This window comes from Pantherophis guttatus, chromosome 1 (genome assembly GCF_059756535.1).
Source record: "Pantherophis guttatus breed Tessera chromosome 1, ASM5975653v1, whole genome shotgun sequence".
In the NCBI taxonomy this organism is placed as follows: Eukaryota; Metazoa; Chordata; class Lepidosauria; order Squamata; family Colubridae; genus Pantherophis; species Pantherophis guttatus.
In genome coordinates this window covers 155,097,642-155,115,862 of record NC_142063.1, presented here as the reverse complement: position 1 = coordinate 155,115,862, position 18,221 = coordinate 155,097,642, and the positions used below count along the sequence as shown (strand labels likewise).

The window sequence follows — 18,221 nt, the reverse complement described above, 5'->3', positions numbered from 1 at the left end:
ATTATGGAAGGCTATCCTAATTGCTTAAGGCAGAGTTTAACATTACACACAAACAAAATACTGGTATTTGGCCCTTCTTTAGTGACAATTGAGACCAGCAGCTCCATCACTAAGCAAAATGGTTGCTAAGAGGTAATCCTATAACTGCAACTATGCTTTTCTTTCCCTACTCCCGTATCTTTTGGAGTGCTCACCAGCAGCACTAGGATAGCCAGCCTGAAACTAACAAAACTACTCAGTTTCACACCTTTGGCTTTTGTTTGCCTTCTAACCATTCCAACCTAAGGAATGCTCACCTTGGTGCTGAGATAATTAAAAATGGAATTGTTATTTGTATTTACATTCATTGGAAAGAAAGAAATTACAAGAGGGTAACTAGATACCCAATGGGGAATACACATTGAAAGCAATGTACTGGTGCCAGCACCTCAGAGCACACTATGCAAACAACCCAGCATATTTCCCATTGTGCTTGATTACTCTTTTGTAATCCGTTCCTCTCTAATTTTTCCAGGGGGGGGGGTAATAGAAGCAATTTTTGTAGACAATTTCTTCTGTGTCTGATCCTCCCCAGAACAGAAAGATTGGAAAGAGATTACAAGATGCAGGCTGACACACAATGGTGACACACCATGCTGTTTGCATAGCATGTTTCGACTCTGGTGCCATTACATTACTTTCAGTATCTTTCCCCATTGTGTACCTGCTTACTTTCCTGTAATTCCTTCCTTTCCAATCTCTCTGCTCTGCAAGGAAGGGAACAACAGGTCAGGCACAGGACAGTCAGTCCCATACTGACTGTAATGTGATTGGGGATTGAGGGACACTGCGAATATCTTAAATTTGGTCATTGTTCATATTTTCTCAGCACTGTCATTATTTTGATTCCTAAATGAGGCTGGTAATTTCAAAAAGGTGGCCTGTTCTTTTTTCTTTTCTTTTGAGTCTCGGAGCTGTATACTTACAATTTTGGCCACTGAACATTTTTTTTTTCATTTCTTATGAATTTTCATTCTATTTACACAGTAATTATTTTTACTTTCATCAACACCCATTGTTGTCATATGGCAACAATTGAATCTTTGGGTGGACATGCCAAACAGAGTGTGCCACTACTGCTTTTCGCTGTTTTCTCCTGTTTCCTCTGAAATCTTTTCAATTTTGGTGCCTCCTTCCCCAAAACAGTCAAAACCCTTGGGTTGGTGCCTTAATCTGCCTTAGCTTTAGCTCCAACCCAAGACATCACTAGCTTCCTAACACAAAGTATTGCCACTTTTCCCTGTCAGCATTAATTGTGCCTTTAAAAACAGCCTATTTGAGGAGCAAATATCTAGGAAATGAAGCTCTGCCAACCCTGCAGGCCAGCATTAGGGTTTCATCTGCCAAATTATCAGTCCAGTAAACTGTGGGATTTACTTAATTTTTGCCTTTCCTACCAGAATCCCAGAAAAGGGAGTAAGTAGTTGTAGGTAAACCTTTCGCCTCCAACAGCAAGCAGTCTCTCCTTAGCAGCTGAAATAAACCAAAGGTCAAGTATGCCCACTGAAAGCTTTTAGAGGCACTTAACTGAAAAACAATCAGGGAAAACTGGTTCTTGCAGCGTCTCCCCCCCCCCCTCCCCAGACCTTGAGCTAGTCCCACTAGGCCCCACGGGCTTCCTTCTCCCTCTGCGATCAAAATGGACGTCGCCTTATTTACGGCCATTTCCCCGGCTCCCTTTCCACCCTTTCACAGCAGCGCCCGAGCCGCCCTTCCGCCCCCACGCCCAATACTAACGACGGCGCGCGTGCCGCAAAGTGACCTTCCCCAGCTGTGCACGCGCTTCTCCTCCTCCTCCTCCCCCGCCCCCACGGTTTTTGTTTTTTTTTAATGTTTCTCCTCCTTCCCCACCCCCCATGATCCCGTCCTCCGGCTACTGCGGCTGCGCAAAGAGCTTGCGGTCCTTTCGACCTCTACAGCCGTACTTCGCTTAGGCGGAAAGCCGCCCGGCGCCGCTGCTGCCGCTACCATCCCGTGAGTGATCCGGAGGGTGAGAAGAGGGGGGGAGTCCGCGGATCCGTCTCCATCGGGGGCGCTATCGTCCCCAGCGCGCCGTGGAAGCGCTCTCTCCCGGCTCCTAAAGTTCTCTTTTCTTCTCCTTCCCCCTAGCGAGCTACCAGGACCCCGGATCCTTAGGAGCTGCAGAGCTCCCGTGGCCCCCCTGCTCTCCCAGCAGCGCAGCGTTTAGCAGCAACCATGTTCGCGTGCATCAAGCTCGCCGCCGGCTCCCCCGCATTGGTGAGTTGCAGCAGGGCGAGGCTTAAGCCTTGCAGCCTGCGTGGCTCCCCTTGGGTCGTTGCCCTTCGGATGTCGCCTCCGGGAAACGGGGACGCCTTGAGAGGGTTTTTGCGGGCGAGGATCGGAGAGAGAGAGGGGGGGGGGCAAGGGCGGGTTAGAGGCCCAGCCGTCGCTTTTGCCCCTTTTAACCTCCCCGCCGCCATGCATGCACCCCGGCACCTCTTGCGGGGAACGCATCCGAGCCCGTTCGGCCGTGCGGGGATAAATCCCGCCTTGCGAGATCCCCGAAACTGATTTTCGAAGGACGTGGAAATCCGCGTGACCTTAAGAGGCCCAAGGACACCAAGCAGGCCGAGGCGGCCGGGCCCGGTTGGCTTCCCATTCATTCATTCATTAGGCCTTCCCTGAAATTTGACAGGCCGCTTGTCGGAAGTGAATTTGGGGTTTAAGGAGGGGCTATTATGGGAAATCGGGGGTGAAAACCTGCATGGGGAGAGAAAACGTGTGTGTGTGTGTGTGTGTGTGCAACGATGGGGCTGTTTTAAAATAATCGGAATTTCTCTGCTTGGATCCAAGTGTGACAGAGCTCTGGAGAGAGGAGAACCGGGGCTGTCTTTTATGCAAATGGTTTTAGGATTGGGTAATCCGAAGAACGTTTGAAGGTCATCACGTGTAGTAGTAATCTTGTAGTAGTCTTTTCCTAGGGAAGGTTTCTCCAATTTGGGTGCCTTTTCGATGGATTGGTTAACCCGTTTCTTTTATTCTCAGCCAGTAGTGGGTGACAATGCAGGGGATAGATTATTTGTAATCCAACACACCTCAAGGGCGCCATATGGGGAAGGCTGTTTGGATTGAATTTTAGACAGTGGGAGGCAGTCATTGCCATACAGAAATACTGGATTTTGGTGTTTTTCAAACCTGATCAACTATAAAAGCCTAAAAACACACAACTGCTTTGACATTTTAGAGGAGGAGTTAGAAGCCAAGATGAACGAAACCCTTCAAGGAAGGTACAGAGCATTCTGGCACAGGGAACAAACATTTTTGTGGGGTTCATTTATGTACTTATCTAGTCAGAAGTGGTCTGAGAGGAGAGAATGGGAAAAAGACAAGCACCTGAACAAGTAAGGAAAGGAAGACACAAAGGTCATTGCAAGGGTTTAAGGTGGGAGACACTAGCTGTGTTCTACTTGCTCTGTTAGACATGCAATTTGTTTCAGTCAAAACCTAGAATAACCAAAGTATTCTGGGATTTAGTCTGCTTGAAATTCTGGTAGAGCTTTTGAAGCATGAAGCATATTTTGACACACAGCCCAAATTGTTTCTCATTCTGTTCTGACTAAAATACTTCTATATTTTTCCCAAGGGTGATTTATTTGTTTAAAAGAGATAAGTTATGCTGAAAGACATTTCAACAGGCAATTTAGACATCTCACACACTGGAGAGAAGTCAGTGTTGATATATCTTCACAGACAAACAGTAGTTCAGGTTGCTGACCTTGGTTGAAAAAAATTGAGTGGAGTCCAACAGGTGTAGTATGTGGATGGGAGACCAATAGGAAATCATAGGGATGAGGTGTCATCTAGAAAGAGAACTTAAATGTTTCTTAAAATGTAAATTACTTTTCTGTTGCTAAGAAAATTATACGAACATTCCCATATAATTTTGTGTGTGTATAAAACATTAAGATAAAAACTATCACAAACTAATATAAAGAAGAAAAGAAAAAGAAAAATAAATTTGTTCATTTCAGCAAAATCTGTCAACTTCCAGTAACAATTCCTCCATAGTGGATTAAATTGAATCTATCTCTGTATATGTAATAATCTCACCACAGTAATTGTATATTTAAATAACCTTCCATGGTTTTTCCCTAACTTTATTCAATAATCCTAAAAAGAAAAATTCTGGCTACAGCTGAATATTAATCTTTAAAATCCTCAAAGTATAAATCCATATTTTTTTAGCTTTTTTGTAGGTCCAGCAAAGTATGAAGAAAAATGTCCTGAAATGTTCACATTTTCAACATACATTTGAAATTCCTCTAAACATTCGATAAATTTTCTCTGGTGTCATGTATCAATGATAACATTATTTTATAAAAAATTCTTTGAGATCATAACATAATGTAAATCTCAATCCTTTTCACCATATATTTTCCCATTCATCCATCTGTACATTATAAACAGGACATTTCCATGTAATCAACAATTGTACTTTATGGACAGAGTGGCAATATTTTCTTGAATAAAACCCTTTTTTAATATATTTATTGTAACATACCTTTTGGCAATCAACTCCTTTTTCAGCAATTAAAACATATTAGAATTAGTTAAAGGTTAAATATGTTACAATATTTGGTGCCAGAATGAGTTTTTCCTTATAGATGAGGTGGCTATTCTGAAATCCCAAATAGAATTAATTCCAAAAGTTTTTGGAGTCTAAAATCGTTGAGATTTGTTATGATGCTTGATTATGTTAATCTTCTCTGATCTTTAGATGCGTACTGGATCAAGGATCCTATACAGACCAATTTCTGCATCGATGTTGTCTAGGCCGGAAGTCAGGACTGGAGAGGTACCTTAAACAATTCTGTAGCTTCCTAAATTATCTGGTGAGCCCATGTGTTCTTGTGCTAGTAATCATAATTCACAGTAAAGTACCAAGCTGTAAATTTGACCTTGCCTTTACAGGCCACCTTCTCTGCCCACCTCCCAGTTTCTTCCCTTAAATAGTACATTTTACTTGCTTCGAGCAAGTTAGTTTCATTAATGAACATGGAATAGAATATAACCTAAGCAGCACTAACCAATTTATGTTTTATGTTAAGGTTGGTACTGTCTTTCTTTCTTAATAGCCCCGCTATTCTCCATGTCACTACTATTCTGAGCAAGATTCTTTAAACTTTATGGATGCTTTCTGGTTGCTCAGCATTGTATCTGCTTCTAAAACTGCACATTGAGTAGCAGAATCTGGTTTATTGGTTCCCAGTATCAAAAGGGAAAATAGAAGACAAATGCTGAAATACAGCATTCTCTTACTAGTTGTCCATTCTAGATACCTTGCTATCAATATACTAATCTGGGCAGAAATAATTAATGGTCATCAGAGGTGTGATGGTGACTATTTTTAATAATACTGATTTTACTTTAAGTAGGGCTTTTGGGCTAAATCCAGAAAGAGTAAAAACACTTCCTAAATTAGATTACCTCAAAAAAATGTTGCTGCCTTTCTTCTAGAATGCTTTTTTTAAATTTTATAATACAAATATTGGGCTACTACACTGAAATTAATCCTTGGAGTTTTCTCTTTGTTTTTTTTTTTTTTTTTTTGTAGGGCAATACTACTTTCCTTACAGGTTCTCATAATGCTGGCAATCAACTAGCACTAAGGGAGTTCCAAACTAGTGCTCTCAACAGGGACATTGACACCGCTGCCAAATTTATTGGTGCAGGTGCAGCCACAGTAGGAGTGGCTGGTTCTGGTGCTGGTATTGGAACTGTCTTTGGGAGTCTAATCATTGGTTATGCCAGGTAACCTACCCTTTATCTGATATTCAAGTAACTCTGGGATATATGTCGGGGAGCAATGGCGAATGATGAAATGTGTGATGAAGTGTCCCATACATACTCTTCCCCTTTGTAGTTGGACTGCAGCTTCACAAATGTATGAGGAGCTAAGCTTGCACCCCTACATCTTAATACACACTTTGTCAATTTGATGAAATCATGGCTTGCTGTGGAAGCTACTATTTTACATAAACCTGCATGCAGAAATGGAAGATACAGGTAGTCCTTAACATAGAACAGTTCATTTAGTGACCGTTTGAAGTTAACAATAGTACTGAAAGCAACAGTTTTTTACAGTTATGACCTTTGCAGCATCCCTCTAAAGTAAAAGAACTGAAAGAAAAGTCTACACCAAGAACAAGGAAAGCTTGTAACGAAGAACATGATATCTCAGCTAAGACTCAAATAAGTGTTTAAATTGTAATGTATTTGACTGAAAAAGAGTGATCTTTAAAATTCAGAAAAAGCTCCATACTTTCATACAGAGTAAGGGTTACGTTAATTATCTGTAGGAAAAGTCAGAATTCATAGCATACTAATGTAAACTACAATGGAAGATGAAATGGATACTTAACAAACGTACATTTTCTTAAACCTCAATTATATTTCCATATAGAAAGTTGCAAAGTTAGAATTCAATTAACTTTGAAAAAAATCAGTTTGCAATTATTTAGAGACTGAAAATTCCCATATAATTGATTAATTTGTCATCCATGTCCCTTCTTTTTACTTGCCGGTAGATCCAATAATCACTAAAATAAGTTGATTCTCCCTTTCCCATAAAAACATATGAAGGAATAACTTCTCCTAAATGCCAACCAAACGTCGTTCATGTTTAAAAACTATTGTGATAACTTTGGTATGATTTAGAAAATAAAGCAGTAAATTAACCATAAAACCCATGTCAGAGGATTTTGAAATAATGAGAAATAGTCCTTATTAACTGATCATAATTGTGACTAGCATCTCCAACATTAAGCAACACCATCATAAAGTGAAATGTCATATGACCATGCTGGCATCATATGGCATATGACATCAGTTCCAGCTATCATTGTTAAGCAGATCACCATTACTACATTATCACATAATAGATTATTAGATGACGATGTTACTTGCGACTTCCTGCTGACTTCCCCCTTGACTTTGCATGTCAGAAGCTGACTGTGAAGATCAAATGGTGATCATGTGACTGCAGGAACTGCAACCATTGTAAATGCACTAAGTACCCAAATCATGATCATATTACCATAGGAATGTTGTGATGGCCACAATTTTAAGGACCGGTCACAAGTCATCTTTTTTAACATCATGGTAATTTGGACCATGGTCACTGAACAAGTGGTCAGAAAGTTAGAGCTACCTATAATATTCAGTAACTGGAGAAATAGAGGACTCCCATCTTCTTTCCAGCTAAAAATAAGTTTTTCACCATAAGATTTATGGGCCTCACGGATATTAACTGGCTGCTTGAGAAAAAGCAGCTGTGCCAAGCCCAAAAACCAAGTGGCATATGGTGATTGTTTCACATATATAGACAAACCTTATCCGACTGAAAACTCTACTATCTGCATCTACAATATACTCTGAACTATTAGCAAGGGGCTATCTTCGTCCTCTTCCTCTCATGCAAAATATTTGGACTGAGTTTCCTCTTACTCTTCTATAATATACACCCTCCTTCCTACTATATTACATCACATCCAGTTACAGAATCAATGTCATAATCCTTTCAGCAAGTCAAGGGTGCTTTTGAAGTCGTGTGTTGATAGCCAACCTTTAAAACATACATTGCTGAAAAGTATAATACCAAACTGGATCTTCAGGACCAGGATAAGTCTATTCTTAGTATTTTAATTCCATAATCTCAAACAATGTGCCAATATTCAGAGATGTTGGAAGGTGTCAGGTTGCCTATCCCTCCCTAGCTGAAGAGTATGAAATTAGTGCCATTATGAGACTGACTCTTACACTTAAGAATAGAAAGCAATCTCTTAAAAACGGCTGATTTCACTAAACTAGGATTAGGATTCTTTTCATCATAATATGTAGATTTTGAGAAACTGATTTCTTAATCAGAAATATAAGCATTAAAAGAAATTCCCAAGTTTTCCAATTTCCTGAACTATGTAACGCAGTGGCTCACCACGTCCAGTTGAGCTAAGATCTCAAATTGACAGATGTGTCTGGAAATACAGGTGGCTGTAATTGCATGTGGAAGGGTAGCCATACCCTACAGCAAGCTAATCCCACCATCTGTTTTTAAGGTGTGAATGGGTTTAATGGTAATCAGATGTACTAGAAAGTGTGAGCTATCTCCTTCAAGAGTAGGCAGCAATCAAAAGCTACACTTAGGGCTGCCAATGGCACTAATTTCCAGAGGTATGACATCAGAAGACTCTTGAAGGCTGGAAAAAGAGTTTCAATGTTGTAGGCCCGTGATGGCAAACATATGGCACGTGTGCCCAAAGTGGCATGCGGGGCCATGTTGCCTGGTGTGTACGGCATTGCCCGTTCCTGTTTTGGGTTTTTGGCGCACATGCATGCGCGACAATCAGAAACAAAGAGCTGGTCTTCCATTTTCCTGTGTCAGCATGCGCACCGGCCAGCTGATAGTCGTGTGCACATGCATGCCAGAAACACGGAAGAGTAGCTGGAACTAGAAGTTCAGTATCTGAAACCGAAAGTTCATTTGTGGGGGTGGGGGTGGGGGGGCATGCGTCCTGGACAGCTCCACTTCCTGTTTGCGGCCCAGACGTATGCACGCTCCCTTTTTGGCACTCAGTGCCGAAAAGGTTCACCTTCACTGTTATAGGCTATATTGTTACCCAGATTTGCGTTGGTTAGCACATGCATGTGTCATCCCCTTGTTAAATGAACTGCATCTTTTTTATTAGCTTTAAGGTGTCATTAGCATTGGCTATGTGATCACCCCACAACCATCCTCTCATTGGCCTGCCAGAGCCCCACCTGTGTTATATCCTACTTAGCTGATCAGCTAATAGGCAAGGAACAGATTGCTATTTCTTCCATTACTTTTCTAAGAACTCAAAATGAAAATTAAATGAAATACCCTCCTTTGTGGCCATCCCTAACAATGTGAGAGACAGGTGTTGAAATACATTGTTGATCTTCCTAATACTCATGATTACCTACGAGGTCTCTAAAGATCAGAAGGGGCATATGTCCTAAAAGGATGCCTACTCTGTAAAATTAAAATTGCTTTCTACTATTTGTACAAATGTAACTTTTATCTTGTATTTCTGTTTAGGAATCCTTCTCTGAAACAGCAGCTATTCTCCTATGCTATTCTGGGATTTGCCCTGTCCGAAGCCATGGGTCTCTTCTGTCTCATGGTTGCATTCTTAATTCTGTTTGCCATGTGAAGAGATTTGTTTCCAGTGTTGGCACTAATGAACTACAATGTGATTCTGTGAACGTGAGCTTGGAAAATGTTTATCATGGAAATGTATGCTACTTCCAAAGCAGCTTAATTAAAGATGGTAACAAGTTTAAACTTACCATGGTTTGTTCTTTAATTACCTGACTTTTTCAAAGCCTATTGAGAGACCAGAGGTTGACATTTATCTTTTGGGAGCTCATGCCAAGAAAATTGGTATTAAAGCTCAGCGGAATAATATTGTGAATGTGATCTGTTCAGATTATGTATATGACTTTGCTTTATCTTACATGGGCATAAATTATATCCACAGTTGGAAATAATGCCCTTTGGCGAATGGCTGTCAGCTGTGTGGGTAGCACCAGTAGCATCATCATCATTTGGGGGAGGATTAATTAAATCTGTATGACACTTTAAAGAAATACAAAAATGGACCACTGGGAATTCGTATTCATATGGAAATTGCTTTTCAGATTATAAATGAATCTACCAGAAATATTTAATAAAGGGTGTAACCTAACACATGTCTTTTATACAACATTTGGTAGATTTATCATGGCTCTTGAATAATGAAATAGAAAATCAGAGTTATTTAAAGGAGAACATACTGAAGTAAAAAAATCAGCTCATATATTACTTACAAGCCAGACAAATGCATACTTGCAACAAACAAAGTATCTCATATTCAAAATAAAGCATCAATATAATGCCAAGAATGGAGAATTGCCAAGCAAATCCAATTGCATATGTGTTAAAACAAAACAAATGAAAGAAATTTTAAATGGGAAAGTCGGGAGGATCATGCATGCAAATTACATTTGTGCATGCTCAAAAAGCTTCTTGAAGTTGGATTAGGCCACGCATATGTAAACATGGACTACTATTTTAGGAAATGGAAACCATTTTATTTTTTATTTTTTTCAATCTTGTCATCCAAAACCCTTTTCCTGGCAGAATATTGATCAGGTCCCAGTTCAGCAACTGCCCCTTCTATCAGGTAGAAGCAGTGAGCAGTTTGTGCGCTATTGCTGATCATGGTTTAAAAGGCATATTTTATGGCTGCCAGGTGAGTTTTAGAATGACATGTCCTGTGGTTTCAACTGCTCTTTTTTGATCTTATTTCCTTAGATATTGATATATGGCAGACAATTCTCATTTCGCATAACATGCTGGGTTAGAATGCTTGAACATTACTGAAAACCACAACTGGAATGTGGCTGGGATTTATGCAGTTGGATAAGTTGTCTGCATTCTTTTTACCTGTAACTGATTTTACAATTGGGGAAAAAAAGCAAAAAGCAAGAATTGATTATGACGAGGCTAATAAAATTAAATTGGTAGAAGACTTGCATCAAGTTTGCATAATCTACAAAATGAGCATCAATATTTAAGACTCATGTTATATCACAAGCATTAATTTAGCTTTCCTCAAAGCAGTAAAAGTAGCCCTTGGATATTGTCCACTCAGTGTCTGCTCAAGTGTATAAATTACTGAAGAAGGATGGCTTACAACTGATCCTTGGAGTCCTAGCCACTGTAGCATCCTCAGTCACACAATCATAATTTCCAATATTCCTTGCTGCCTTCTCTCAAAATCAATAGGGAAGCTGGCAAGAAGATGGAAATCACGCTCATGTGAAGTCCCAAGTCCTTGCTTAATACAATTGTTTAATGATAACAACTAGGACTGCCACAATTGCCATAACCAGGTCTGCCATCTGCAATCGTGATGGCATGCTTTATGATTGTGTCATTTAACAACGGCAATTACTGTTCCAAGTACCATTGTTAATTACCTGTATTCTGGAACTGCTGGATTTCTAACATCCATAATTCCTATCAGAGAAAGAGGAGTATACAAGGTGGTCCTTGACTTAAAACAGTTCATTTAATGACTTCAAAATTACATAAATGAAAAAATAACTTACGTCCATTTTTCACACTTGCGACCATTGCAGCATCCTCTATAGCTATGTGATCAAAATTTGAAAGCTCAGCAACTGACTCATGATGGTTGCAGTGTTCCAGCATCATGTGATTGCCTTTTGCGACCTGACAAGCAAAGTCAATGGGGAAGCAAGATTCACTTAGCAATCACATTACTAACTTAACTTCAATGGTTTACCGGTATTTAATGGCAAGAAATATCAAAAAGGGGCCAAATTTACTGTCTCGCTTAGCAACAGTAATCTTGGGCTCAATTGTCATAAGTCGAGATTGCCTGTATATATTTATTCAGAAGTTACAATTGTATTGCTTTCCACTTTAGGTAAATATGCAGAAATTACAGGCTCAACATACCCTTTCCTGTGTAATAATTGATTTAACAGTTGAACCTCCATGTGCAGAAATCCATTTTATCCTAAATACATAGTTGTGTGTATGTATATACATATGGTGTGTGTGTGTGTGTGTGTACACACACACACACACATATATACACACACATATACACACACACACACACACACACACACATATATATATATATATATATATACATACATACACACACACACATACACAAACACAGTGGCCATGTTTTCTTGGTAAAAAGCCTGAACCTGAAAAGGGCAAATCTAAAAGGTTCATAAAGATAATATTTTTAATTATTTATAATTTTTGCTTTACAAAAAAAAAAAATCAGGAGGAAAATCAAGAAAAACTTTACAAAACCAATATAATAAAGGACTGCCCTGTGGAATAAAGGACATCTGGCTGCCGAGACTATCCACGTGCAGTGATTTTTGCGTCTAGCTAACACGCCTCCATGCACTTCAAATCCAACAGTCCTGCCCCTCCCTTCCAGCACTTGGGAACACCCAGGCTCCCCTGGAAAGGACAGCTTCCTCTTCTGCGCGCAGGCGCGAAAAGGAGGAGCGCAGGAAGGAAGGAAGGACGGACGGGGCTGCTTCCGGCCACCCAGGCACCGGCGGAATGGCACAGGCCCCGCCTTCGCGGAGCCCACAACCACGCGGCCTCTCCCTCCTGCGGTTGTGCGTGCCTCCTTCCTCTTCCGTTCCGTTTGTGCTGCACCCGGCACCCCCCTTCCCGTCTCCGCGCGCGGGGCACGTGACCCCGCTTTCTCCTGACCCAGCCACCCTCCCCAGAGAGGGGAGGTGGGGGAGGGGAGAAAGGAAAGGAAGGCAACGCGAAAGAGAGAGGGAGAGAGAAACCGATATGTCCCGGAGTTCCCGCGAGATGTGACGAGAACCGGGTGGGAGGGGGGGGAGAAAAAAAAACCCGGGCTTTAATGTGCGGCTCGGCCGGCGGTCGTGAGGGGTGAGTTGGCTGTGTGTGTGTGCGCGTGTGTGTCTGTATGCGCGCGCGGCGGTGTGGTTTTGTTTTAATGGAGGCGGAGAGGAAGGCCGTGCCTCGCCTTGACGTTGTAGGTTAGGATAACGGCTCGGGGTGTGGCTGTAGCCCCAGCCGGGGGTAGGCTGAAGGAGAAGAGCCGGGGCCCTGGTGGTGGCTGAGGAGAAGGGATCCTGGGGAAATATAACATGGCGCCGCCGCTCCGTGGCTTTTTTTCCCCCTCCTTCGACTCGTCCTTCGCTCCCGGCTGCCGGTTTTGGCCGCCCCCGACGCCAGCCTGGCTTCTCCTGTCGTTCCCGGTTGGCCTTGGCCCGGACGCCTCCGTCTCCTCCCGTTTTTCCAGGAATCCTGGAGGAAGAAAGAAGGAGGCTGGAGCCACGGAGGGCCCGGGCCTCCTCCTCCTCCTCCTCCTCCTCTTATATCATTGGGAGTGCAGATATATTGATAATACATGCATACATATATATAACCGGACCTTCCCTCCCCGCGGTCCCTGATGGAGAAGGCCAAAAAAGCGTTGGCTTTTGATGGCCAAGTGTCGCTTTTGACGAGCACTGGGCACCTATCTTCTCCTATCACCTTGTTTCCTGCAAGGAAAGAGATCTAGGCAGCTGAAATCGAGAATAAAATAGCTCTCGGCCCAGAAGGCTTTTCCTTTTTTCAGTTATTAAAAGGAGGTGTGAGAGTTAAGTGTAGCAGAGGCTGCTGGTGTTTTATTGTTGTCACTATTATTCCTTATTGTAGGACAGAGGATAGTCTATCCAATCAACGCTTTTTCATTTGACTCCAATGGTGGCAGGAACATAACTTTTTCCTTCTGACATTGTCTTCACCTGATCTCCACCCTATACCTGCAGCAAGTGTTAATCGTCCTTGGCCATTTCAGTTCTTAAACACTTTTTTTCTCTCTTCTGCTGACATAATTGTGGTTAATAGGACCTGGCACGTTTCATTGGCTATTTGATTACCATTACAATTAGGCAGTGACCATTTTGATTTGGGGTGTAGAAAATATTGGACCTTCAACAAAGGTTATCTGCCCAAATATTTATTTTGTAAAATGCATTTTCAGATCTTGCACCCAGGCTTTTTTACATTCAAGTTTTAGCACTTTTTTTAAGTTACACAAGTGCTAATCCTGTGTTCTAAACATAAGTTTAGGATTCTTTTGAGAGACCAGTAATCCTATGCTGCACAGAGGGTTGGTTTTAACAGGGAAAGTGAACAGTGTTTTGCCAACTATAGGTGGTTGGCTCAGTCACTGTTGGGTGTATTACATGTTCCTGCTGGGTTTAAGCAGTGACCTCCCCCATCCCCATTACTACTTTTATTTTGGAGGATTCACAGATAAAAATACTGGTCCTGATTATTAGATTATTAGGAAGGTACAACTGGTGCAGAATGCAGCAGTTTGCTCTGTAATGATTGAGACTTGCCACAGTTCAGACAGCCTAACTGGAGTAATTTACTATTCTAAAAGCTGTTTGTACTAACTCCACCTTGATTGTCTTTGGAAACTAGAGTAGCCACCAATCTGATTTCCGTGGGGAAGTGCTTACCATTTATTATTAGAACAATTGTCAGGTAGCTAAATCTATCATGCTAAGCATCTTAATCATGATGGAGTCAAGTGTCCTACAAATCCAATAAATCTGTCTAGATGTCTTCCTCTCCACAGTAAGAAGAATTTTTTTCCTGCTTGGAGTTGATGCTGTGTCGGAGAAGAAACAAATCCGGAGGAGTTTACCAATCACATTTTTAAACTTGACCTTTAATAACTAAGTTTATATAGCACCATTCTAAAGCCTTGTTACAGTATGAGATTAAGGATCAGCAATCAGGGCAGCACAATTTATGTGACATGCTTTTCTGCTGGCTAAAATACTCATGGATAGCACTTTTAATTTAGCCATCTGAAAGAAGCCTAAATTTTACTTGGGTAATGTTTGAAATGCAATGAAATATCCTGTTTAAAGTTATTTTTCATAGAGGACCTATAGTGGAAGGTGAAGAATCTGTCTGCTTATTTATTTATTTATTTATAAAGAATATGTTTATATATGCTTATGAAATTTATCTTATCGGTCATGTCAAGTTTTAAGCTTGTAATTTAGTCTGAACTGAATCAAGATGTTTAGTGCATAGACTCTTACTGTATACAAATAGTTCTCAATTTATGACCACAATTGTGATCAGAATTTCTGTTGCTGAGTAAGGTGGTTAAGTGAATCACTGATTTTACGACCCTTTTGCCACAGTTATTAGTCAAATTACTGCAGTTTTTAGGGGAATTGCATCATTAAGCAAATCCAGTTTCCTCCATTAACTTTGGCTTGTCAGAAGTTGGTTGGGGAGGTTGCAAAATGATAAATCGTATGACTCTGGGATGCTGCAACTGTTGTAAATACATGCCATTCTGAATTTTGATCACTTGACCGTGCGGATGCTATAATACTCATAAGCATGAAGACTATCTGCATTCCATTGTTACCATGGTTTTGTTCATTTCCTATTTTAAATGATTACAGGTAGTCCATGGGTGATGGCAGTTGGGTCTGGGATTGGCATCACTAAGTAATGTCATAAAATGCAATGTCCATATTGTACAGCAACAGCAATCCAGACATTCACAGTTGCCATTGTAACTCCAAGACGTGTGGGTCATTAAGCATGAAGCAGCGGAAGCCCCACATAAGGAGAACGGGTATGTGATAGGCACAGGCCACAGACAAGTTGGGGAGGGAGATGCTGTGGTGTAGTGCAAGTATAGGGAAGCTGAGAGAAGGAGGGAGCAGGGACCCAGAGAAGGGGGTGCAGTTTGCAAAAAGGGGGAGATTTGCCAGAGCCACTTTTGACCTTTGCCAACTTCCCCATTGATTTTGTTTGCTGGTAGGGAAAGTTGCAAATGGCAATCTCATGATCACAGGATGCTGCAACTGTCATAAATGCGAGTGGTTGCCAAGTACCTGAATCACAATCACATGACCATGAGAGCAGTGTGATAGCTGCAACTTCAAATGGTCGCTGGATGAGTGGTCAGTGAGGCTAACCATGTGTATATTTTACTAAGTTACTATTGTGACACTTTTCTCTCAAGATGAATTGCGGCTCCCAAAACTTTTTTTATTCTTTTAAAAATTAGCTAATTTTCATCTATTTCAAATAATTTCTAAAGCCCACATTGAGTAGTTTCTGAATGTTTGTAAACTAAGATTACCAAGTCAAGAAGAAAGATTTTGATGTGTTCTTTTGAAATGATGTACAGGTAGTCCTCACTCATTAAGCAACCATTTGAAGTTGCAACTGTGCTGAAGATAGCTTTACAATTGGTTGTTGCACTTATAACCTTTGCAGTGTTCCATAGTCACTTGATCTCCATTTTTATACTTAATAGCCAGCTTCCAACAAGCAGAGTGAGTGAATTAAACTGCAATAAAATTCCTAAATCTCCTAAATTAATGGCCGTGTTGCTTAATGGTAGAGTTGCAAGTCTCAATTGTGGTTAAGTGAGAACTACATGTAGTTTAAAATACTTATTTTAAAAACAATTACGTTACTCTGTGCACATAATTTTGAAATACGGAAATACATTCCTCTAGTTCAGCTCAGTTTTCAATTTTTCTATTAAAAGAATTTTGAATTTGTCCCTATTGATTCATGATATATATATGGTCATAGGAATTTAGATAAAAACTTTGGAAATAGATTATTATATAGGCTATTATATATCATAAAATTAACATTTCCCCTCTGTACATGTTTACCAACACCTTGTTTAGATAATTCCATAATTATTGAATGTCCTTGTGTTGTAAATCTGCTTATTCATGAAATACCATATATTTGGCAGAATATCTAGTTTTGCAGGTTGGAGTTGTTGCCCAAAAAACAATGAAAATGTATGTGTTCTAAGGAAGAATTCTAAAGTCCTGAAACAAGCACATATTAATGCATTTACCTCTGTCTTCAAAGAATAAATAAAATCTATTTCTCATCATCTCAGAAATACGTGTTTCCAGGCTATGTATATAATAATATATTCTCCAAGTCATGTGTCATGTGACAAAAGTTTCTATTCGCATTCATTTCTCAAATGGACCAATTAGGGCAGCGGATGCAATTAATTTTCCCAAGGGGCAACATGAGAAACTAGAACTGTTGCAGAGGGCTGAACCAATAGGCTGAACTTAATTCCGCTCAACATTTATTTTACCATTTTATAAAAAGCAGTAAATTACATGGTTTTGATTAGTTGCTACTGGTAAGAATACATATTACATCTTATTTACATTTTGATTTTTAATTTCCAATTGACTTTACATGGGCTGGATAGGAACAGCCAAACGGCTAGATGTGGCTTGGGCACCGCAAAATGCCCAGGTTTAAATTAAGATGTGATGGCAACAATTTGAAATTATGATGGTACTGAATGAATGGACTTATGACTGGTAGTCAAAATTATAAACGGGCAAAGCCCCCATAGTCACCTGATGAAAATTCGGACACTTGGCATTCAGTTCATTCTTATGACCGACTTCAGGTTGCTGTAATTGCCCCCACACATGAACCTATATCTACTCCAGTCTCAGCCGCCCTTTACCCCACCAGTGTGCACAATGCTGCCATGGCTGTAGAGGCCCAGGCCTATTCTCCACCCCTCCATGTCCAAGGAGGCCTCTGCCAGTTACAAAGCCCAGCAGCCACATCTTTGCCTTTTTTGCAGCTGCTGACAAGCGTGCTCAGCCAATGCAAGGTGTGGCCTTATAGAGGCTGCCTTGGGATGTTCCACAAACGAACCATTATCATCATTTGGAAGGCTCCTTTTCCAAATTGTCCCAATTTGGAGAAGGAACCTTTCAAACAATTGCAAGAATAGTGCTACCGGTCGTGATTGTTTAGAAGCCTAGAAAGCTAATCAATGTGATCATTCAGTTGTTTGTTGCATTTATTGCATCAATGGATGACAATACTTTATTACTATTGGATCAAAAAGAAGACTCGAGATGTCTTTTAAATTATTATATGCCTTGTCTTGAGATATAATTTGTTTTAATAAGAGCAAAATATATGTTTTCATTAGCAAACATAGCTTTAAAAAACCACATAATCTCTTGCCGAGGAAGCAGTGGTTCATAAAAAATACTTTTTAGGATTTTGTGTCTGAATCCAAATATGTATTGATTTGATGGAACAAGTAGCAGCATGGGATTCCTTTCCCTTGTGCACTTCAATTATTCTATCTATAGTGGAAGCAGAACACAACTAAATTTATGTGGAAGTAGTGATCTTCATTTCTGATACTGACTTGTCTTCAGGACAAGTTTTCTCAGCTACCCCTGAAGGATGGTTGCGGAGAAAAAGGAAATTGTGACTTAATGGGTTCTTGATTTTTTGGCAGCTTAATGATAGCACTGATTGCATGAAAGTAGTAAGTGTCTGGATGAAAGCTCATAAAGCTCTTCAACCATTTCTAGGTGGGATTAGACTTTTTCTTAATAAATTGGAGGGAGTTAAGGTGTGCTCACTAGCTCAGAAGGCATGAAACCAATTATGGTTGGTTCATAAACTCTGGCACTTTTCGATATTGTTATTTAGCTATGTTGTGGTCAGTGTTCCAATAATGAAATTAGATTGTCCCTTACTTTTATTCTTAAGGGCC

At 40.5% G+C, this 18,221-nt stretch overlaps 2 protein-coding genes and 1 long non-coding RNA gene across 7 annotated transcripts in view; 2 read left to right on the top strand and 1 right to left on the bottom strand.

Moving 5' to 3' along the window:
- LOC148116598 (uncharacterized) overlaps positions 1 to 12,074 on the bottom strand; it is a 31,104-nt gene extending 19,030 nt beyond the window's left edge. The window contains exons 1-3 of one of the 2 annotated variants that reach the window (XR_015731160.1): positions 11,943 to 12,074; positions 11,176 to 11,299; positions 3,776 to 3,860 (exon numbers count right to left, since the gene is read on the bottom strand). This is a non-coding gene — a long non-coding RNA (uncharacterized LOC148116598). Of the gene's footprint in view, positions 1 to 3,745; positions 3,861 to 11,175; positions 11,300 to 11,942 lie in introns of those variants that run through there. The other variant, XR_015731159.1, reaches the window with a different exon arrangement.
- Positions 1,622 to 9,368, top strand: ATP5MC3 (ATP synthase membrane subunit c locus 3). Its single transcript, XM_034427870.2, has 5 exons — positions 1,622 to 2,013; positions 2,149 to 2,277; positions 4,778 to 4,855; positions 5,615 to 5,811; positions 9,119 to 9,368. Exons 2-5 carry the CDS (start codon positions 2,236 to 2,238, stop codon positions 9,231 to 9,233), a joined length of 432 nt encoding a protein of 143 aa, XP_034283761.1. The 5' UTR covers positions 1,622 to 2,013; positions 2,149 to 2,235; the 3' UTR covers positions 9,234 to 9,368.
- Positions 12,075 to 12,115: 41 nt separating the features above from the next.
- The window catches only part of ATF2 (activating transcription factor 2), a 49,559-nt gene continuing 43,453 nt past the window's right edge, over positions 12,116 to 18,221 (top strand). The window contains exons 1-2 of one of the 4 annotated variants that reach the window (XM_087882032.1): positions 12,216 to 12,529; positions 15,091 to 15,266. The gene's annotated coding sequence lies outside the window, so the exon portion shown is untranslated. Of the gene's footprint in view, positions 12,530 to 15,090; positions 15,267 to 18,221 lie in introns of all 4 variants that reach the window. The other 3 variants (XM_087882034.1, XM_034427859.2, XM_087882033.1) reach the window with 3 other exon arrangements.

Coding starts and splice junctions, on each gene's coding strand:
- ATP5MC3 (XM_034427870.2), top strand. CDS start 2,236: ATGTTCGCGTGCATCAAGCTCGCCGCCGGCTCCCCCGCATTG. Junction 2,278..4,777: donor CCGCCGGCTCCCCCGCATTG/GTGAGTTGCAGC, acceptor TCTGATCTTTAG/ATGCGTACTGGATCAAGGAT. Junction 5,812..9,118: donor CTAATCATTGGTTATGCCAG/GTAACCTACCCT, acceptor ATTTCTGTTTAG/GAATCCTTCTCTGAAACAGC.